The sequence below is a fragment of the Lepidochelys kempii genome, chromosome 12 (genome assembly GCF_965140285.1).
Source record: "Lepidochelys kempii isolate rLepKem1 chromosome 12, rLepKem1.hap1, whole genome shotgun sequence".
NCBI classification, from domain to species: Eukaryota; Metazoa; Chordata; order Testudines; family Cheloniidae; genus Lepidochelys; species Lepidochelys kempii.
Window position 1 is genome coordinate 2102161 of NC_136391.1, and position 23024 is coordinate 2125184.

General features: G+C 53.7%; 1 protein-coding gene across 1 annotated transcript in view; it reads left to right on the forward strand.

Annotated features, from left to right (window-relative positions):
- Positions 1-18820, forward strand: part of FA2H (fatty acid 2-hydroxylase) — a 75030-nt gene extending 56210 nt beyond the window's left edge. The window contains exons 3-7 of the mRNA XM_073307081.2: positions 4387-4529; positions 5642-5748; positions 9535-9707; positions 10852-11104; positions 15340-18820. Of these exons, the coding sequence (XP_073163182.1) occupies positions 4387-4529; positions 5642-5748; positions 9535-9707; positions 10852-11104; positions 15340-15419 (756 nt within the window). The 3' untranslated portion in view covers positions 15420-18820. The remainder of the gene's footprint in view (positions 1-4386; positions 4530-5641; positions 5749-9534; positions 9708-10851; positions 11105-15339) is intronic.
- Positions 18821-23024: the final 4204 nt, after the last annotated feature.

Sequence of the window (23024 nt, forward strand, 5' to 3'; positions counted from 1 at the left end):
ACAGTTATAGCTACAGTTCGGGGAACAAACCCTGTCCCTTCAGCAAATGTGCTGGGAGCTCTTTGCAGTCAAGAAACTACAAACTCTAGGGAATGCTGTAAGCTCCTTCTCCTTGGGGTCCCGGAAGGCCAATCTAATGGTCACTAGAAGAGGTTCTTTCAAGTTGTGCTGGCTGCTGACTGCTTCAAGTGTCTCTAAAATGAAACATCTCAGGCTGCTCTTGGCACCTTTGCTGACAGTTTGTTTCCTTGCCCTGTCAGGGTTTGGATGCCTGGAAATGTGCTCCAGCCCCTAGTGATCCAGCAGCTTTCACCTTGAGCCTGTGGAAAGCGCCTGAGGCATTGCTGTGTTTGCACATGAGCACCGCAGGTTATCTGGCTCACCCTGCTGTTTGTGGGAGAGAGGGTTAGCATCGTGGTTGGCTTCGCTGACGTGCAGGGGGCCTCCACCACCTCCCACCTGGCACCATCAAGCCACCTGTGCTTCCTTGCCCTGACCCAAATACCACAAAGGATAACAGAATTGGCTAACGCATGAAACTGCTGCTGGCTTTGGGTGGGACCGTGTGCTACTGGGCTGCCATCTAGAAACACCCTGCAGCTGTGAGATGCATTAGTCCCACAGAAGAAACCGCTGCACGCTTGCACTGCCTAATCAAGCTGCCCCAACTAGATATGGGCATCTCAGGGTGACCCAGGCAGAGCCCTCCGGCCTAGCCAGACATATGGAGTGTGTCTGTGCACAAGGACGTTGCTCTGGGCATGCTGCCTGCACCTTGTCCGTGTCAGTGGAGCAGGATGTGGAGGGGCCACTGTGCAACCGTGGGAGGGACTGGATGGAAGGACTCATTTGGGCAGCCCTGGAACCCTGTGCGTATAGCACACCTGGCAGCTCTGAGCTAAGGTGTGCCTGGAGCGGGTGTGTGCCAGGCTTCCCAGCTCCTAGAGCCGGAAAAGGAGGCTCCAATGTCAGAGCCACTGGCCCCTTCTGAGGCTGCTGCTCTGGAAGCAAACCTGCAAACTTGACTTGCAGCATCTCTGGGCGCATCTATACTGCCCAAAACCCCACCGCAGCCAGTCTGAGCCCAGGTCAGCTGCTGCGGGCTCTTGCTACAGGTCTAAAAAGAGCAGCGTAGCCGTTCCCACTCAGGCTCTGAAACCCAGCGAGGTGGGTGGGACTTAGAGCCCGAGCGGGAGCAGCTCTGCTGCTATTTTTAGCCCGATAGCATGAGCCCCAGGCAGATGACCTGGGATCTAAGACTCACTGCAACTGGGATGGGTTTGGTTTTGTTTTTTGCCACGTAGACATGCCCTTTGACTGCACAGATTGCATCTCTGCAACCCCGCTGCGTGTACCAAGGCAGAGCTCTTCAGTCCGGTTTTGTTCAATATCTTCATAAATGACCTGGAGGATGGTGTGGATTGCACCCTCAGCAAGTTTGCAAATGACACTAAAGTGGGAGGAGAGGTAGATACGATGGAGGGTAGGGATAGGCTACAGAGGGCCCTAGACAAATCGGAGGATTGGGCCAAAAGAAATCTGATGAGGTTCAACAAGGACAAGTGCAGAGTCCTGCACTTAAGATGGAAGAATCTCATGCACTGCTACAGACTAGGGACTGAATGCTTCGGCAGCAGTTCTGCAGAAAAGGACCTAGGGGTTACAGTGCACGAGAAGCTGGATATGAGTCAACAGTGTGCCCTTGTTGCCAAGAAGGCCAATGGCATTTTGGGATGTATAAGTAGGGGCATAGCGAGCAGATCGAGGGACGTGATCGTTCACCTCTATTCGACATTGGTGAGGCCTCATCTGGAGTACAGTGTCCAGATTTGGGCCCCACACTACAAGAAGGATGTGGAAAAATTGGAAAGAGTCCAGCGGAGGTCAACAAAAATGATGAGGGGACTGGAACACATGAGTTATGAGGAGAGGCTGAGGGAACTGGGATTGTTTAGTCTGCAGAAGAGAAGAATGAGGGGGGATTTGATAGCTGCTTTCAACTACCTGAAAGGGGGTTCCATAGAGGATGGATCTAGACTGTTCTCAGTGGTAGCAGATGACAGAACAAGGAGTAATGGTCTCAAGTTACAGTGGTGGAGGTTTAGATTGGATATTAGGAAAAACTTTTTCACTAGGAGAGTGGTGAAACACTGGAATGCGTTACCTAGGGAGGTGGTGGAATCTCCTTCCTTCGAAGTTTTTAAGGTGAGGCTTGACAAAGCCCTGGCTGGGATGATTTAGTTGGGGATTGGTCCTGCTTTGAGCAGGGGGTTGGACTAGATGACCTCCTGAGGTCCCTTCCAACCCTGATATTCTATGATTCTATGTGAAGGGGTACTTCCTCGACTGTGCCCAGGCAGGCAGGGTCTGGATATGCAGCCAGTGGGCCGCCTGCCATCGTGAAGCAGCTGCAGTCTTGTTTGTCAGATCTCCTGGAATTCCAATTTGTGGTCTATATTAGCGCCCAGGGTACAGAAATGCCTCTGCAGGGGGCATGGATGGCTTCAAGGGCCCAGGGGTTTCCTTGCCGTCTCAGGCTGCTCAGACTATGCCATGCGGAGAGAGTTTCTCAGACACAGTCGGATTTTTCTGCACTAACGTGTTTCTTTCTCTGGCTCTCAGTGCTGTGGTAGAGCACACCCAGGGCTGCCTGAGTGACTCCACTATGGCTGTTACAGTCTCTTCACCCAGGACGTAAAATATCACTACTCCCCTTTCTGCCTCTTGTCCCTGCTGTGCTCCATTCCTCACCCACTGGAGCTCACACTCCAGCTGTCCTTTCAGTAATTGTTCATCTGGAGTCACCAATTGGTGCAATACCTCCCGAACGTGTCCCTCGCCTGCTCTTGGTAAGCACCAAATATCTTTGCAAAGGGGGAATGAAGACATTGCAGAGTAAGCTGCTCTCGTGTGTGGCAGCCTGGAATGGCTGGTCCACCCCGTTCCCACATGTCTCCTGCTCACTTCCGGTGCAGCACTAGGATGGCATGATGGACAGCAGGAGGTGGCAGGTGCTGCAGTGTCATCTCTGAGCGAAAGCACAGCACAGCTCGCTTAGGAGAGCGTAAACCAGGGTGTAATCATTCCTGTGAGATCCGGGCATTCAAACAGTTCGGAGGATTATGGTGTGCAGCACCTCCTGGCACAGAGAATCAGCAAGGGAACCTGAGCAGCCCCAGCCCCAGCGATCTAGCCACGATACCTTGGTCTCCTGTACTCACTGCCTGTGATAAAGCAAGGGTGAGGGCGTTTGTAAGTGCTCAGCCTCCAGTGAGCTCTGGCTCCACTGACTTCAGGGAAAGCAACATCAGGCCAGCACAGAGCACTTCTGATCATCCCCACCCTAAATTGTCTTCCCTGTCCCCCACCCAGCTGCCAAACCTCCTCCTCCCCCTGTCCCACCAGCGACTCCTGCAGTGAAGCTCTCAGTTGTCACTTTCATATTCAATTTTAAAAGCTGGCACCAACTGCCACAGAACTTTCATCCTTCTGCACAAACCCCCAAGGGCTGCAGAGGGCTTTGCTGCATAATTTAGGGGGCCGGCTTGCCACAGGGATCTGCCTGTCTGATCACAGTGCGAGGGAGGGAGTGTATGTGTCTCTCATATATCTCAGTGCAGGTAAACACAGTGTCTTACAAAAAACTCTCTGGACACTTCCATACTTCTAATGCTAGGGAGAAAAAAATTCTGGCCCACAGAGGAGCTCAAATAATAACATGAGTATTAAAGTGAGCAGCACTCACCATTTCCAATACTGAGAGCTGATTGTAATTCTGTGCTGCCATCGTTTAGCCAGCAGTACGATATCTCTCCTGCACCCTCTGGGCTTACGAACCCCCTAGTCTTTCCCTCTGCAGCCACTGGGGGTTTGTGCAGAGGGATGAAAGTTCTGTGGTAGTTCGGTGGCAGCTTTTAAAATCAAATATGAAAGTGACCCCTGGGTTACCAACAATTGAGAGCTTCACTGCAGGAGTCGCTGGTGGGGCAGGGGGAGTAGGGGCAAGAGAGAGGTCCTTTCTTCCCACCTAACTCTAATAGATTCAGCTCCTTGAACCAAACAGCTCAGTCTATGATGGACATACAATGTTACCGTTTTTAATTTTTGCATAGCCGGTCAGCTCCCCGGCCTGGGGAAGTGTCCTAGCTCATATTAATGTAGCAATCTTAACCTTGAGCCTGGGTAAAGTCCCTTAGGTGTTGCTCTGTATAGGGGAGAAGTTCTTGGATGCAGGTTGAATAAGCTGTCTGGCTCACCCTGATGTTCCATGGGAGATATGGACATCACCCAGTAATACTCAGTAAGGGATTGTGCTAGGTGAGGAATGTAAAATGGCTTAGCGACTTGGTTCTAAAGGTTCTTGCCCCCTGTTCTCTGCTCCCCTAGGATCTCGTGGACTGGTACAAACCATTGCTCTGGCAGGTGGGCCATTTGGGGGAGAAATATGATGAGTGGGTGCATCAGCCTGTGGACCGGCCAATTCGCTTGTTCCACTCGGATTTCATAGAGTCCCTCTCTAAAACAGCATGGTAAGTGTCGCCTGAGGGAGGCTTGCAGCAGGTCTGGCCTTGTCTGACCCTCCCCCAGGGCTTGTGCTTCTTGGCACCTCCAAGACCAGAATCTCAATACAGACGTTCATTGTGCGACCATGTCCCCAGGGAAAGGGGAGGGAAGCTGGGCCTGTTGGATACACAGGGAGCTCCTGGGGTCCGACAGGGAAAGCCAGCTCAGTGCAGTGACTCCACAATGGGCCGAGCTCAGATAATAAGACACATCCCATCTGGGAGCTTCTTGGAGCATCCAGGTGTTGCTGGAGCCCTCGCGCTCTCTACTCTGTCACCTACTATCCTCCAGTCAATATTGTGTCCAGTGACCATGGTGAGATTTGCTCCCGCATCCCTCAGTGCCCCTCAGGAGATGAAGCGAAGGGGAGCAGCTGCAAAGCAATGAGAAGTGCTTCCTCGACAGCATTCCTAGGATGGGAAGCAAGAGACGTGGACACTGAGCCTGAGTCTCTGCTGTAGTTGTGCACAGCCCAAGCCACTGGGCTGACTCCCCTGCAAAGCAGCCTCTGGTACCAGGGCCTGCTCCTTTAGGATGTAGGATGGCTGCCACCTAAAGCTCTTCTCCCAAATAGTTTGAATTGGGTCTCCTCCTCCCTCTCTCTGTTGAGCCTGAGCAGGAGGTGAGGGCCTATGAAGTGTAGAGCAGCTAGAAGGCTGGTTTTGGGGCCACTGGTACAGCTGCCCAAATATCTCCCGAAGCACGTGCCCTGTTTGGAATAGCTAAGGGCTAGTCTGCACTAGATACACCACAGTGGCCCAGCTGCTCTGATGCAGCGCGTCTGGGGAGGACGCTTGATGCTGATGGGAGAGAGCTCTCCTGCTGGCGCAAGAACTCCACTCCCAGGAGAGGCAGTAGCTACGTCTGCAGGAGAAGCTCTCCTGCCGACATAGCACTATCCACACTGGCGCTTAGTTCAGTGTAAATTACGTTACTCAGGGGGGCGGCTTGTTCCCATTCCTGAGTGACATACGTTCTACCAATACCAGTGGTAGTGTGCACAAGCCCTAAGTTTGCCATAGAGCATGGAGAAGGCTTGTGAATTTGCTCAAACGAATTCCTCTCTTCCACCCCCTAGGTACATCGTTATCATGGTGTGGATCCCCGTGGTGCTGTATCTCAGCTGGTTCTGCTACACATCTCTTGCGCAGGGAACTACCAGACTCTTCTCGTCATTCACAACAGGTACTCAACTCCAGCGCGTTTCCACCTGTCCCTGTCTAATCCGGGTCCCTTAAGCCGATTGCACTCACCTGCATCCTGGCAGCCCTGCTTTCCTGATGGGAGTCGCTAGCATGTACTTTGGCACAAGCTATCCCACTAGCATGAAGGGGCCAAATCTGTGCGTGTGCAGGGCCATGGGGATGGGGGGCTGGCTGGCTTGCTTTCCACCATCCCACCACACTGGTGCATGTTTGAAGCTACAATTAGTTGCATGGAACAGTAGCAAATTAACCCTTTTTGTCAAGTACAGCTTTTGAAATAACATCCGGTCTCCTTTAAACCCAGTCACAGCCATGGTTGCCTGCATCCATCCCACGCTCTGGGCTAAGTGTTACAGCTGGTGAGCAGCACCAGATCACTGGCTTGCTGCAGAAGTCCGGTTGCTGGGGGCTGTGGTCTGGGGCAGCTGTAATCCATCCATCACGGTGGTGCTTTTGGGCAAGGCATATAAGAGGAAGAAAATATTGTACCAGTCCAGTGACTTGTGCCAAGTGCGCAACGCTTCTCTGTCGTCTGTCCAGCCCCCAAAGCTTCCTACCGAGCGCAAGCCCATGGGCTGCAGCACTGGAGCCAGATTCGGCTCCTGTGGTGCTTCACTCCAGACACACCCGGCAGGCCTGCATTATCCAGCTCCCTATGGCCGGATCCTGAGCAAAGATGCAAGCCATTTCCTCTTTGGCCCACTTTACTAGAACTCCTTGTCTAGCCCTTCCGGGTGCCTCTACACAGTAGGGGGAGATGTAATTCCAGGTTGGGGAAACACTCACGCGCTAACTCTGCTGGAGCTACCATGCTGAAAATAGCAGCAGGCACCCAAGTAGAGTCCCGTCTGACCCTGTAAATAGTGGCGTCTCTGTAACTTGAAGTCTTGGTTATTTTTAGTAAAAGTCACAGACAGATCACGGGTAATATGCAAAAGTTCACAGAGCCCATGACTGTCCATGACTTTACTAAAAATAACTGGGGGACAAGGCTAGGTAGGGGGGAGGAATGGAGCCCCGTGGGGGGGACTGACAGGCCAAGCCTCCCTCCCACCACGCCATAGCAAGGGGTACAGCCCCAGTTCCAGCAGGGGACGCAGCCGGGGGGGGGGGGGGGAACAGCCACCGCTCTGGAGCTGGCTGCAGCTGCAGGATGGGTGCACGGCTCCAGCTGCAGCCCCCACCAAGCCCAGAATGGTGTGGGGCTGCAGCTCCTGGCGGAAGCCGTGGGACTGGGGCTGCAGGGTCCTGGTTCTAGCCAACCCCAGTTGCAGGGCATGGGTGTGCGCCTCCGCCTCCTGAAGTCCTAGAAGTCCCAGAGGTCCGGTTAAGTCACAGAATCCATGACTGCCGTGATCGCCATGATTAAATCGTAGCCTTATTCCTAGTAGGAACTGGAGACAAGCTCCTGGGAGGAGTTTGCAACAATTCCAGCGTGGACACTGTCTAGTTATCTTTACAAGGAAAAAGGCAAGAAATTCAGCTGCATAAAAGCTGAGATTCCACTTTTTTGGGGTCCCACAAATCAAGGGGACCCACAACTATGGCGCTTTGGGGGCTGCAGAGACCATCTCCAGTGGCCTTTAACCTGCTGTGGGGCATGCTGCTCGCAACTCATCCCTGCCCACTTCTGCAGCTGAATAGAAGCAAAAGAAACAGCCAGCGCTGTAAGTCTGCAGCCCTGCTCGGTTGTTCGACAAGCCCATCCGCAGTGCTGCTGGTGCTGGACAAGCCTCGCACAGTGCGTGGCTTGTTTGTGTGAAATCCCCCACTGGCCACCCTCCTGCCAGCAACAATTGCAGCTAGACCATGTTGCCGCCTTTGTTTCCAATGTGCTGTTTTCCTCCCTGAGCTGCATTCCTTTGGAGATGCTACTTGGTACCAGCGTGGGCTGTGGCCAGGGGCGGGTGAACAGCAGGGGGAGGCTGGAGGGGGCGCTCCTCCTCCTCCTCTTGGCAGGCTGACCTGGTGTCATATGGCCATGCCCCACCAGAGCCTGCCGTGGTGGCACGGGTACAACTCAGTGAGCTGGAGGGGGCGCTGCATTTGGAGAAGATCATTGGCAAATGCTGTTAGCTGGGGTCTTAAAGGGACCCCTTCAGCTTGGAATCGAGGGGGGTTTGGGGGTTTTTTGTTTTTTTTTAAAAGCTAGTCAAAAGTAGCTTGAAGTGCTGCCTCTGTGCCCCACCTCCAGCCGGCCTTTGCGCCTTTGTTATGAACAATCGCGTTTATGGCAGCAGTGCCCAAGGGCCAGCTAAGAACAGGCCCTCGCTGTGCCAGGTGCTGTACAAACACAGTAGCAGACAGTCTCTGCCCTGCTGCGCTTACAGCCGAAATAGACCAGGCGGATGCGGGTGGGGGAAGGGCTAGAACACATGAGCAGCGTGAAGAGTGCGATGGCAGCCTAGAGCAGGGTAATGCCATCATTGTTATTATTTTAGGGGCTGGGGGATCAGCTAAATGGAAAGAGCAGGGACAGGGCAAGAGCCAGAGCCTGAGAAGGGCAGATGTGAAATGAAGCTGTGGTGAAAAGACCATGAGGCAGGGAACAGCTTGGCGCAAACAGCCAGTGACGCAGGGCTCAGGAAGTCCAGTCAAACCTGTAGCTAGATCGCCGCCTGTTGAGAGGATCCAAGTGCCCTGCATTAGGAGCCAGCCAGGAGGGCAGCAGCAGCTCTTGCCAAGGCTTTGTGACGCGACGCAGACTTCCTCATGTGTGTGTGTTGGTGCCCCCCGCCCGCTGCAGTGTTAGCTCTGCTGTGCTCTCAGCGGGGCTAGGGAGAGCACCGCTACGCATTCGCAGAGTCACCTGGGCAACCGGTTTGTTCTGGGTTGAGGCTTTCTCCCCTTCTTCCCCCCCTCGCCCCCAAAGCTAATTGTGAGTCTTCTGTGCTGTTGGCTGAGGCCTGATCTGTGACAGGTCGTCCTGTCCGTGAGGAGGGGCTTGTCTCCGTCCGTGAGGAGGGGCTTGTCTCACGCCCATTTTAAAGATCTGAAGTGTCCGACCAGTAGTAGTCGGATTCCTGGCCTCAGCTGGTAGCAAGTTGAACAGTCTGTGTCGGTGGGCGGGGGTTACCTTGTTCCTTTTTCAGTAAGAACTGCTGTCTGCAGGAAGCATCCCCTAGGGCACGGGGCTGGGGGGCACCGTGGGGGCATACTCCAGGCTGAGACTGAGGGCTGCGTGTGTCACTAGAAGTACGAACTACAGCAGCATTTAGTGGGGAAGTGGGTAGGTACCGCAAGGCCCGAGTGCTAGGGACTCTCACTATAATCCAGTGAACATTGGGGGGGCAGGGGGTACGAGGGAAGAGATGGGGTGTGCTGGCAGAGTCTGGAGAGAGGAGGAGATGCGGAAGGAATGGAGATCACTGAAAGCATCTGAGCCCCAGGGACAGGGCGGGTGGACATGGTCAGTGCTGCTCAAGGGGAGGAGGAGAATCTTGACCACAGCATTTGGAGGGTGGAGAACTGAGAAACCAGAGGTGTTTGCAGTGGCCAAGTCAAGAAATGACCCATGGCCATGAAGCAGGCTTTAGCAGTAAGGCTAGCTTATTGCCGGAACAGAGCCTGGCTGGCAGGGGAGAGGAGAGGAGAGGAGACTCCTGGCTCTCCAAGAGGGTCTGGATGGATATGTCTGAAGCTGCTAAAGGGGAAATACAATACATCTGGGAAGTACAAAGTAAATGTGACGTGATCCCCTATCTTGCTTGCTAGCAGTGGTAGTGATGCATGGTTGCTGATAGCTGCATGTCTCCTTGTCATGTAGAGTATTCCATCCCTGTGCACAAGTACTTCTTCCCATTCATCTTCGTGCTGGGAATGTGTCTGTGGTCCTTAGTAGAGTATCTCATCCATCGGTTTCTCTTCCACATGAAGCCTCCTGCTAGTAACTATTATCTCATCACACTGCATTTCTTGTTGCACGGCCAGCATCACAAGGTGAGTAGTGCTCACCCCTGCTTGCAATGTAGGGAGTGGCACAACGGATCTCTGGAGATAACAGGCTCGGGCATGGGAATTGTGGAGCCTAGTCATGCATGTCAGTGACTCGTGTCCTCTCTCTGCTTAGAAAAGGAGCACCGCCCAGTGCTATTACACTTGCCCAGAGCAACGGTTTTGCCACGAAAGCTAAAATTCAAGGTCTGACTGACATTGCGGAGCCATGCTTAGACACGCACAGGGCCAGCTCCAGTGGCAACCTGCCAGTCTCTTGGCACGTGGCATTTCAAGCCATATGCAGCAGGACTCCAGATGTAGGGGCGTTTGCCTGGAGTTTCTCAATGGTGACTGGAAACGCTTTAGCACCTGTGAAGCCTGCAGACACAGGGTTGTTTCTCAATGACTCAAAGCAGGGTGAGGCGCCATGTCCCTTCTAAGACAGTAGATGCTTTAGCCCTAGTGATGGGGAAATGCGGAAGCCTTGAGTCTTGTCGGATAACTAGAAGTTGGGCGAGTTGATTTGTGATTTAATATCCCAAATCCATGAATGCAGTGCCAGCTCCTTGGCTGGTGGAAATCAACGTCACTCGATTGAACTCCAAGGAGCCATGCCAGTCTGCACCAGGTAGGGGTCTGACCAAGTTGAGACTTAGATGGTTAAAAGTAGCTTTTAACAAACTTACCCTTCTGTGGGCACCTGAGCTGCCTTGGCAACCTCTAGCTTTGTTAGTGGTGGGAATGGTGGCAGAGTAGCTTTAGAAGAGGCCACTGCTGCAGCTAGAAGAACCCTAACCCCCTGAAAGGTGGAGGGGCCAAGATCCAAATCAGCTTCCCCTGGGAGCTGGCCAGCGTAGCCAATCTACCGCCCCTGCACCTGCAACAGGCGCTAGTAGATGCTTCTGACGCTGCTCGGAAGCTCCCTCATGATGCCTTAAACACAGCTCCTTTGACCGGTGAGGGGCTCCACCGTAGCTGGTTGTAGACCACAGGAGCAGAGGCAGATGTGTTTGTAGCTTCTGATCTGATGCTAATTGTTCATATTGCCCCCTCTCTCTCTGGGTCACTTGAACCAGGAGAGTATCCCACCTGGATTCCTTAAACGCGCTAGGAACTCACCCTGCCCATTGTGCTCCTCTGCTTACAGTCTCCATTCGACAGCTCCCGTCTGGTCTTCCCTCCCGTGCCTGCATCGCTGGTGATTGGGTTTTTCTACACTCTCTTGCGTCTGCTCCTACCTGAAGCAGTTGGCATTTCTGTGTTCGTTGGCGGGCTGTTTGGTTACGTCGTCTACGACATGACTCATTACTACCTGCACTATGGCTCGCCAAAGAAAGGCACCTACCTGTATGGACTGAAGGCTTATCATGTGAAGCACCACTTCGAACACCAAAAATCAGGTACCTGCCCCTTTCCCCTCCTTCCCGCTGTGCCTCGGAACAGACACGCGGCCAGCGAACACCACTGACCCCCGGGGAGCCTGAGACCACGTGGCTGAGCCAAGGTCAGACTGTGCTCGTTAGGTCTGCATCATCCATGCCTTGGGGCTGGGGATGGCATGTCTCTGAACCATTGTTCATCTCCTAACCCCCCCCAGTCTTTGCTCTTCTCCCTTGAGTCAACTGGAGCTCCACGCCTGTGTGCGTAAACCTCCTGGAGACTTAAAACTGGCCCCACGCTTTTAATCACAGGGGCCTAACTTTCAGTACCCAAAGCCACATTTAGGCAAAGAAAAACGTGGCCTGATCCTCACAGATTCTGAGCCCTGGCAGCCCCTACTGGGGTCAAGAAAAGCTGCAAGTTCTCAGCAACCACTTATTGTGGTGCCTAAATGTGGCCGTGGGTACCTGAAGTTAGGCACATCTGATTAAAAGCATGGGCCCCGTTTTGAGTTTCCAGGAGATTTACACATGCAGTGGAGAAGTTGAATCGGACTCAGTGGAGGCGTTCCAGACTGGTGGTTATGGCACAGACACATATACCACACCCCAACATGGGTTTGCAAATGGTGGTGGTACGTTCTCTTGTCAGTCCGTTTTCCTCCAGTTACTGTCTGATGTGTGAAGAAAACGTGGGATGCTTTTTCCCCCTCTTGATTCACGTTAATCAGGGCTGAAATCAAGCTCAGGAAATTCCAGTACATATGGCTGACTCTACTGAGCCTTAACTCTGCCCCATGTGTATGTGCCTTGAAATAGTCTTAATACTGCACAGTATATGAGCACATGGTTAAAAATTAAGACAAGTTGTGTACTTGAGTCGTAAAACTTACTTTGATTTATTAAATGTGCAGTTTTAATACTCTACAATTACATACAAACATATATAAAAAATGAATTTGAATCAGTTGCAAACAGATGCTTCCTAGTCTACCAAGAATCCTATTTCAGAGCTTTTTACATTTGAAACAAACCTTAGCTACTCCCTTGTGTGTGCAGACATAGGTAACAGGGCCTGTGCACAGATGCACACGTGTACCTGAAGTTGTAGAAAGTGTCCTTGTTACCAGAGCCCTAGTATGCGAGGTGAAGTTGAGCTTGTGTGATTCTATTGGTGTAAGAGGGCGGAGTTAAAGTGGTGCATTCAGCCGTGACTTCTGCACTTGGGAGGATTTTAAGCCTGTAAATGAAGCTATGGTCATGTAGAGGCTGGGTGGATTTCAATAATGTTCCTCTTTGTTAGAAATTAAGCCATCTAGTCAGCTGCAGCTCTGCAAGGGCTTGGCAGGTATGTGGATGGGAAAATCTAGGTGCTGAGAAGTGTGTCCAAAGGTTTTAAGAAGTAGGTGCTGCTTTCTGAATTGGCACTAAAATGCAGCAGTGCTAAGGGCACTCTCCCACTGGGCTTGTAGCCTTTCTGATGGGGTATAATGCAAGTCCTGACTGCTTCTGGTAATTAAAGCGCCTGTTTAAATGTTAGGCAGGGGTCAGGGTGTTGGCCCCAACGACCGGTTAAAATAGCCCTTTGGGTGACTAGTCTGTCATGCTAAATTTCCACCTGTAACTTCGCTTGGGTTTTTGTAGAGTTCACTTCCTGCTAAACTGCTGTGTGAATCAGCTGCTGCACTCTTCCGCAGAGGTGGCTGCATTTCAGTGGTGGGAGAAGGACCCAATCCTCTAACAAATTTTTGTTAAAGCTCTGAGGTTACGTCTCCTCTGAGCACTCTTTATAGGGATGTCGAGTACATACACTGCATGCCCCACTCGTCCACGCACAAAGAGCAATGTAGATGCTGCCGGTGCCGGAGCCGGAGCCTTTCCTCGCTGCCTCCCCCATGCCAAAGCCTTTCACTGACCCATGTAGCTACACGCCGCAGTGACAAACAAGATGCATCCACGCTGTGGTGTGAAGCTACATATGTCCCATGTGCTGCGGCCGCTGGTGGTGTGCACTGTAGATGTAGCCTGCCACTGTTTCAATTAGGGTGAAAGGTTCTTATAGAAATTAAAGCTCAGATGTAGCCTGCAGCATGGAGTATGAGGCTTATATCCTCGGGCATTGCCTAGCCAGCATTATCTGACCAGCCCTGGGCTCTCTGCATCTTCCTCTTCCATTAGCCAGTGAGGATGCGCTACCCGAGCTGCCTGCAGGATATGCAGATAGAGAGGCACATCCCTACTGCCTCATGCTGGGGGAAAGGTCAGGGTCCAGGGTACCCCTTTCTGCTTCTCCAGTGATCCTTGGCCCAGGAGCGCAGCAGTTATCTCCATTTTCCAGATGGGGAAACTGAGGCACACTGGGATTAAATGATTTTCCCAAGGCTACACTGTCCCCACAGTACAGGCACCCTAAAACCATGCTGCTCATGCCGTGCGCTGCGGCGGGGCCGAGGTCTCCAGACAGGCAGGAGAAAAGTGCTGTACATAGGGTAGCTGATGCCGTCCTGACGGCAGGACATTGGCTGCAAACGCTCCCCTCCCACAGGCAGCTGGCCCCTGCGCTCCTCCCCTCTCCTGAGGCCGTGGGTTCTCTGATCCATGCAGCGCTCGCGGTCGGGGGCTGTTTCTAGAGGAGACCTGGGTTGTTCAGGTTGGCAAGGGTTGGCTGTGTTAGTGGTGACCTGTTTGGGGCCCAGAGGGAGGGAGGTGGTCCCTCCTCTGCTTCTCATTCCATGGCTGCTTTTAGTCACCAATGTGCTTAAAAACCCTCCAGCTTTCCCCAGGAACTCCTGCAATTCACTGGAAACGCTCTGCCTCTCCTGCTGTCCAAGCAGAGCCCCAAAGGCCAGTGCTGGGTTTTAAAAAAACTCCCTTGCATCTTACCAGTGTCTCTTTCAAATGGAATGAATTCCATAAATCAAAGGTATTCCTCCCCATTAGCAAGGCCTTAGTCCCCTTACAGCCCTCGCTCCACTGGGAGCGGTGGGGAGCGTGGAGGCCCAGCCCTGTACACTAGTCCAGTGCAGAATATTCATTGGGTATTGTGGGTAACCATGGCACAGAAGATGCAGTGGCATGAACCCTGACGCCGGCTAGCAACCCACACACATACGCAGGATCCCCAGTGGGCTCATGGGCCTGGAGCATGGGAGGATCTGAACTAAATTTAATATTAATCTTCAAATGCAAAATGAGCAAACACTCTGGATGGTGCCCCAGCGCTCTGCCGTGTTCAGCAAAGCAGCAATGATTCTTGGAGCAGCACTCAACAGCACTCAGACATGCCTGCATTTGGTGGGGGGACTAGTGCTCATGCAGCTTTCTGAGCCATGGCTCCTTCTCCCACCACTGAAATGCAACCACCTCTGAGGGAGAGTGCAGCAGCTGATGCACACAGCAGTTTAGGCAGGAAGTGAACACTACAAAACCCAGTTGAAGATACGGATGGAAATTTAGCATGACAGACTGGTGCAGAGCACTTGTTGCCACAGCTTCCCTGACTGTCGATACTGAATATCTAGTTGGGGGGAGGGCGGGAGATGCAGCCGATTTCATAATGTTTTCCCTCCCTCCGCCTGAGCCAGGAAAACCCCTTCCAAACAGGAGCCACCACATACAGTGCCTGTGCCAGGTAACCGTTCTCTGGGAATGCACAGGGACCTGGCACCAGCGTGGGCAGCTCACCCTTGCTCCTGGGAGTTGGCAGTGTGAGGGAAATGTCCCCGAGATGCTGTGTCAGAGAAGGCTCAGACTGACAGCTGCTCCTAGGCAGCTCACACTTGGGGGCTGAGGCGCGCAGGCCTGACTCCCCTCCCATCGCCTTGGCGGCCCAGCACTTCGGTTGTTACTTGCCTCAGAATCCGCTGGTGGCTGCAGTTAGTCTAAATTCACCTCTGAGGAGCCGCGGCATTCCACCCAGAATGCACCTGGCCTGGGGTCACCATACACTGACCCAGGTGTCTGTGCTCCCTGGGCGTCTCCGCTCTCACTGACTGAGGCGGGGTGGGCAGGGGTCCTAATGCGACAATTCCTAGTTCAGCCCCAGCGGGACCTTGGGCGAGTTCCTAACTCTATCCTGTGCCTCCCTGGCTCTACAATGGGGACCCTTCCCCACCACTCGGGCTCCATTAATGACAGTGAGGTGCTCAGACAAGAAATGACGAGGGCCATATAAGACAGGTCAGGTGACTCTTTTTTGAATGCCAGTTCACACAGCCTCTCTCTCTTCTCTCTCCTCTCCCGCCTCTTCCCCCAAGGCTTTGGCATCACTAGTAAATTTTGGGACCGTCCATTTAAAACACTAATCCCGGAGGAAACCTTTGAGGAAGAGGATTAACATCCATGGCTCCCCCGCTTGGCATCTGGCTCCCATGTCCCTGGTGCATCACGCTGCCACCTCCCTTTCCACCAGCCGCAGGACGTCGGGAGGGCGCCCACCTTTGTAGAACTGAATGACTGGGAGTAAAAGCCCCTTGACCGCAGAGGGAGAAGACTGCCCTGTGTTGCTGGCTTTTGTCGCTTCAACCTCACGGCACTCTGCCTGGCTCCTGGGAGGTAAAGGCAGGTATTTGTCCCAAGAGGGATCTGCACAGCGTTCTCTAATGATGCTTGAAAGGTTGTCACACCACTCAGTGTGGAGGAGCAACTTTGTGTTTTTGCAGTGAGTCTGCCAGGAGACAAGTGGCTGCTGTGTAAACGCTCTGGGTTTCTTTTGCTCTGAGCTCGTCAGCAAGGAGGGAGGGAGGAGTGGGGACAAGAACTAACTGCCAAGCCAAGAGATGCATCTAAACTATCCCAGCAACCTGCCTTGTAAACACCAGAGCAGGCTGCAGCCAGGGAGACTTCGGATCCCATCATGCACTGCACTCAACATCAGACTGTCCTGGCCCAGTGCTGACCTGGCTCTGGTCAAGGGGAAGCATTGCATGCTGGGACCTGTATTCTCTATGGGCGGCATCTCCCCATTACAGGTGGGAAAGTGGAGTCTGGGCCTTAGGGGAAGACTTGGCAGGCAGGCACACGCAGCCCAGCTGTTGGCACTGGAGTGAGGGGATGGACGCTTCAGCTCTCCAAATGCCAGGGGCTGGCCCCACCGCTGAGGGCTTGTTAATTCAAAGTAAAGCATGACAATACACTGAGGAGGGGGTGGGGCTGCAGCTTCACTGCCTGCTCTGCAATCGGGGCCGGTGGGAGGTGTGCTGCCATTTGTTCCCCAGTGCACTGGCCGTGCAGTCAAAATCCCGCCTGCCCAGCACACACGTGCATTGGGTACAAAGCTTTTGGCTTTGGTGCCACATGGCAAAATCGTGCCTGCGACACCCTCCCACCTTGGAACCAGCCAGTCCATCGTCCCCCTGCTCTCCACCGTGTGCCAAAGCACCAGGAGATCCAGCCTCTTCCTGGGGGGTTGCCTGCCCTCCGGAGGGCAGAGTATCCCAGCTCGCTGCACTGCCAGTCTGACACATCTCCTGCATTGGTGTCCGAGTGGAGAGGGGCCCATGGCTGGAGGCTCTCTGGACATGGTGGCCAGCGGGAGAGGAATTGCAGTAATGATACTCCGGCTTCTGCCCCAGCTCAGGTCCCTTCCCTCTGTCTGTCGGGTTTGTTGGGGCAGGGTAGGATGTTCCTTCTCCCTGCCCCAACTCAAATCCTTGTAACAGCCAAAGTGACAGCTGTCCAGGCCAGCCCCGCTAGAAGCTAGGAGTCCTTGAGCCCAGGGGAGGAGGAGGGTGCTGCAGTGAATGGCCGCCCTAGGGCCTGCTGGGAGCAGAACCCCCTCCTTTCCCATCTGACCTCCCCAACTGGGGGGCCATGTGCTTTCCTCTGGGGCTCCAGAATGGCGGTGTCCTTTCTGGCTGGATGGGGTGTTTGGAATATGGATGCCGGTGACACCAGGAGCTGCTGGGGGCCCCTCTGAACCCGGCTGAGCTCTTGGGCCACCGCACGGCCTGTGGAGCCGGAACTGCCCTTCCAGCTCCGTCCGGGCTGGGCAGCGCCTGCTGTCTCTTGCCTCCATTAGCCCTGTCCTTTCTGCCCGGTGGCTGGCACTGGCAGCTGAGCACAGACACAGAGCGAGTGACCCCTGGGTGGGGTGCTGGGACTCCCCAATGGGCGCTCAGTGCTGTGGCATGCCTTTGGGCTGTTGGCTCCCTCGTAGAAGAGGAAAGCAGTGCTGCTGTCTTTAACTTTCCTCTCCGCTTTCCCCTTGGCTCTCAGCTCCACGCCTTTACCTGTCCCCTCCGGTAAGGCGGGAAGAGAGGGGTGAGGGAAATGAGAAGGGGCTTGTACGGCTCGGTCATTTGGCCAAAAAGCAAGTGATGGAGCCGGCAGCCTTTGCCTGGGCTCTCCTGGCCCCTGGGTCCTACCCCAAGACGGTTGCTCTGCATCTGCTGCTCAGCACAGATCCCTTGTGCTGCTGGCTGGTTCAGAAGCATCTGGCTTAGTCCCTGCTCTTTGTGGGAGCCAGATGTTACAGGAGCAGAGGTGCCGTCTGTGTTCTCTGTGAGTGCCACCTCTGCCCAGTCCCGTCCTGGAGACACATGACAGCGGGCGAGTGTGCAGAGTTCCAGGAGAAGTCTTGCTCCCCTTAGAACTAGCTTAACGTCTGGTGCTGGGGCCAGTGGGCTGGGGGGCCCCTGAGAACTCTGCCTTTCTCACAGTGGGCCAGACTGTCCACAGCTGACTTGCCAAGATAGGGGATTCTTAGATCCCCAGGCTTTCCTTCCCCTCCCCCATGGTGGGCCACTGATACACGGGTGGAATCTGCTGCACAGCATGCCCTGATAGATGAAGTGCCAAACATGCGCCCGCCTCAGGCTTCCTGCCCTCCCTGTTCCTGGGGCTGCTGCAGGCATTCCCACTCTGCTTTTTGCTCCTCCTCGGCTGGCCGTGTTCTCTAGCTCTCCCTCTGCCTTGCTGGCCTAGCAGTCTCCTGCTGCTCTCTGGGTCCCCTTGCCATGTGTCTCCTTCCCAAATTCGGCACCTTGCTCCACAGCTCGGGGAAAGAGCACCCAGCCGCCAGAGCATCCAAAGTGCAGCTAGCTGCCTCCAAAGCGTCCTCGCCCCCAGGAGACCGCACTGACTGCTAGACAGTGTTCATATGGCGTCCAATACCCCCCCTCCCCCCCAGCTTGGTGGGAGGAATCCAGGACGTTAATGTTAAGCATCATGCAGTGTTCATGACCTTGATGTTAAATAAGCTCCTAGAGTCTGGAAGCTGCTGCTAATGTGCTTGCCAAACCTTCAATAGACTAACCCCTGGTGGGAGCCTCTCTCATTTTCATATGACTGCTCTTGTATTGCAAACTAGGCTGTGCCCTGGTACTGCTTTCCCCACTCCAAGATCTGAGGCATGTAGCACTTGTGACTCTGACCAGATCACTTCAGAGGGGGCTTTTTTCAAGTCACCCCCACCCCACCAGCTGGGATCTGGGGGGATCCCAGCTGGGGCGGGAGGGAGTTGCTCAGGGAGCCCAGCTGAGCCAGCGGTAAAGGTTTTGCAGGTTTGTGTCTTGCCTTCTTCTAAGCCAGTGTACAATATCTTTTTTGCCAGATTTATCCTGTTAATGTTTTTTGTAGACATTGGCTACTTGAAACTTAAACTCCAATGAATATAGTTGCTAAGAGGCCTCTTACTTTTGATGATCCTATGACTTGCTTTTCCCTAATGTCTACTGCTGACATTTAAAGGTTTGAAATAGTTATCCATAAAACTGTAGACATGACATAATTGTAAATAAACTGTATATTTTGAAAAAAATGTTTAAAAAGTGTGTGGATGTGTGACTTCTTGGAGGGCAACTAGACTGGTTTACCTTAACAAGAGACCACACCCAAGCCTGAAGCCCCATGATGTCACATCTACCTGTGGTTCCTAGGTACCAGTGCTGGTGCGTGGTTTCAGATGTCTCCAAGCAGGCAGTTCTAGAAGGAATTTCCCTGGAATCTTTTCCCACTTCACCATCCTCCATCCCCGTCCCCTGAGACAAGGCAAAGTGCTCAGCCGTGGCACCTGCAGAGCAGCAGCTCTTAGCAAAGCTGGGGGAACTGAATGTCCTTCAGACTTCTAGGCATCCCCGTTGGCCATGAATGGGGTGGGAGTACATAGGTTTTCCCTGGACTTGTGCCAATCACTGGGGGAGATGGGGAGCAACCATGAGTCAGCCTGCATCGGCACTGGAGAGACATACCCACACTAGCGCTAAGAATGAAGGGTAGCGGTGGTGGCGTGAGCAGCAGGAGGGTGAACCGCCCCAAGTGCGATCCTGTGTGAAACCCTGGGTCCATCTGTGGGGGGGTCTCGCCCGTGTAACTGCTGACCACAGCCCAGCAAACTGGCTGGCAGGGGCTACCTGCACTTCAGCATGGTGGTGGATTTGGGGTTGGAGGGAGAATTACTGGTTTGGCCTCTAGCGTTCAGGCTATAATGTCTTGTAATAGCCGCCAGGGGTAGCCCATGCTGGTTAACAGGATGGCCCTAGGGCAAGGGCGTGCTGCTGTCTAACTAGGGCAGAGGGATGAAATGGAAGCAAACCCATCCTATGGTGAGGCGTACAGGGCAACAGCCCATGGCCCCTCACCCATGCAGTGAGTTCAGCAGCTGACCTGCCCGCAGCCCAGCCTTCTCCTTCCTGCCCACCAGGTGCAGTGGGCCCGTGCCCCTGCCATGGCTGAGCCGAGGCAGCTGGCATGGCTGAAAGCCTGCTCCTGACTCAGCAGCTAGGTGCACCATGAGCTCTGCTGACCCCTGTGGTTGCCTCCCCCTAACTAAAGAAGCTGGCTGCAGCTTATTTCTCACCTTGGACACAGGGCTTTTGTGTGCTGGACGTGGGGGTAGCTGCAGATTCTCCATCCTGTGGGGTCTTCGCAGCAAGGCCTTTCTAAAGGGTATGCTCTATTTTGACCCCAGGCAACTGGACTGGACGCAGCGGTTACTGGGTGAATGATGGAGAGATGCTGCAGGAGGGACCCGCTTTTCTGACCTGGAAATCTACCAACCCAGGCAGAAGGTGGGGATAGCGGTGCAACAGTGTGTGTGTGTGTGGGGGGGTCCTATTATTTAAAGAGTCTGCAAAACTAGTGAGCGGGCAAGAGTGAGAAGGAGCAGGAAAAGCCATGGCAAGGTTCTGTTTTGTTTTATTCACACTTGGTACCGTCCAGGGGCCAGGCAAGCGCTGAGCAGTCGGAATCTAACAGAAAGGGGAGTTGGCAGCTCGACATACAGAGACTCTGCCGCTGCTCAGTGGAGTGAGTAGGTCGGGGCCGGAGCCAATGCTGGAACCCAGAGGTCCTGCTGGCCCATCTCTCTTGCTCTAGCCAATAGCCAGCATTGCACCCCCAGGTCCCAGTCTCAACCACTAGCTCATTCTCCCGGGTCGGTGCTGTGTGTTAACTTAGACACGAGTGTGCCTTCAAACACAGGCCAGAGTCAGTGTATCAGGTCTGACGGGGGGAAGGGCAGCAGCACCCCCTCTCTGGCTGCAGGTTGCCCCCAGAACAGACTGTGCCCTTGGGAGACATGGTGTGTTAGTGCCACCCTGTGCCCACCTGCTGTAACTACAATCTTAGGGGTGTATTCAAAGCTAAGGTCCGAAGTGCCTTTGGGCACCTGGAACACAGACTCCACCCTGCATCCAGCCCAGCACTGATCGCAAGAGAGGCCCTTTCCAGCCGCTATCAGCACCCTGTGATACCTGAGGGGGCAAGTCTGCTTCCACCCACAGGAACACTCACAGGAGGGGTATTTACACCACACGCTAACAGGGATAAATCCTAGTGTAACCCTTCTGCCCGTCAGCGTTGGCAGCAACAAGGGCCGGGTTCAGTATCTAGGGGGTCCATTCCAATAACACAATGCAAACCGGCTCGAGCCCCCACCCAGTGACCTGGGACAAATACATACCACCCCCGCTGGGCGCCTCCAAGAGGCGATACTTCCCCTCTCGCAAGCACAGAGTCTGAGTGTAGCAAAAGCCTTTTCATAACAGAGAGAGACAATGTGGTATTATGTTGGGGAAACACCACCAACCGGATTCATAACACAGCCCATGAGCAAAAAAAAACCACCCCAAGCAAATCGGGGCATGTCCTTTCCCTTTGGTTCTTGAGTCCAGCAACCCCAAATCACCCAAAGTCCCAAAAGTCCAATGACGCAAAAGTCTCTGTCCCTGGTCAGGGCAGCCCCAGAGTTCAAAAGTTTATCTGCAGAGCTTTACCTGCCAACCTGAGTGGAAATGGGACGGGGGTAAGAGGCACCTTACATGAGCTGAAGCTGACCGCCCCACAGCTCCATAGGCCTTCGCTCCGCTCCGCCAGCCGCCCCACGAACTCCTTCACTCAGCTTCACTCAGCTCCGCGGCCCACAAGCAGCTCCTGCCGTCCACAAACTCCACGTCGAACTGCTTCATCAGCCTGTCCACAAGGCGCTCCAGCCGTCCTGCAAACTGCTCCCCAATATCTCTTCAGGCTCCCCCACTACTTAACACAACACTCAGTGATTTCAGCTCTTTGGTGAATTCAGCTTGTAGCAGGGGAGCCCCAGTGCTGGTGCACCATTAGCCCACAGTGAATTCAGCTCAGCAGCCTGTAACTAGACTTCTAATGGAATCAAAATCAGCTCTGTTATTCTACAGTGGAGAGAGGAGGAAGTGCAATTAGCATGTAACACCCTCACCAAGGGGTCCATGCCACCAAGTATTAATACTTGTCCCCAGCCTCTCTCAATTCACAGAGTTTTGGAACCCATGACCCTTGCCTAGCGAGTGCTGCTTAGTTGATGGTGAGTCCCTCCAGCATAACAAAAGGCCACGTACAGTTCCAAGCACAGTTCCCATAGTCAGGGTAATAACAATTTATTCTTCCTGCCCCAATAACAGAGACACTGGGGATCCCACAGCAGCCAAAGTGACCATTTGGGCAGCTATGGCCTCATTCTAGGCGGGGTGGGTGTGCCTATGCAAATGAGATCAGCCCCTGAAGTTCTTTTCCACAACTTGCCACACCTCACCACCAGATGTCAGGGTGCAGCTCATCCTGACACTGCTTACACTAGAATCAAGGCAAGCAGCATTGATTCTGTACTGGGGCCACAGGGCTGACCTATTTTGACATGGAAAACCAGAAGGGTGCTGGGGGAGGGGAAAAAACCATCATCAAGAGCACATGTTAATGGCAATACACACTCTGACAGACCTGCTGCCACACAGGGCCAGAGGGACCCAAAGGCTGGTCCCTCTCTGGGCCCCCATGCAGTACAGGTGTTAGCAGTGCCACTACATCCCTGCTCAGTCTCTCACCATAAAATCACAGAATATCAGGGTTGGAAGGGACCTCAGGAGGTCATCTAGTCCAACCCCTGCTCAAAGCAGGACCGATCCCCAACTAAATCATCCCAGCCAGGGCTTTGTCAAGCCTGACCTTAAAAACTTCTAAGGATGGAGATTCCACCACCTCCCTAAGTAACACATTCCAGTGTTTCACCACCCTCCTAGTGAAATAGTGCCACCACTGAGAACAGCCAAGCTCCATCCTCTTTGGAATCCCGCTTCAGGTAGTTGAAGGCTGCTATCAAATCCTGCCTCGCTCTTCTCTTCCGCAGACTAAATAACCCCAGTTCCCTCAGCCTCTCCTCGTAAGTCATGTGTCCCAGCCCCCTAATAATTTTCTTTGCTCTCTGCTGGACTCTCCCCAATTTGTCCACATCCCTTCTGTAGTGGGGGGACCAAAACTGGATGCAACACTCCAGGTGTGGCCTCACCAGTGCTGAACAGAGGGGAATAATCACTTCCCTCGATCTGCTGGCAATGCTCCTATTCAAACAGCCCATTATACCTTTGGCCTTCTTGGCAACAAGGGCACTCTGTTGACTCATATCCAGCTTCTGATCCACTGTAATCCAGGTCCTTTTCTTCAGAACTGCTGCTTAGTCAGTCTGTCCCCAGCC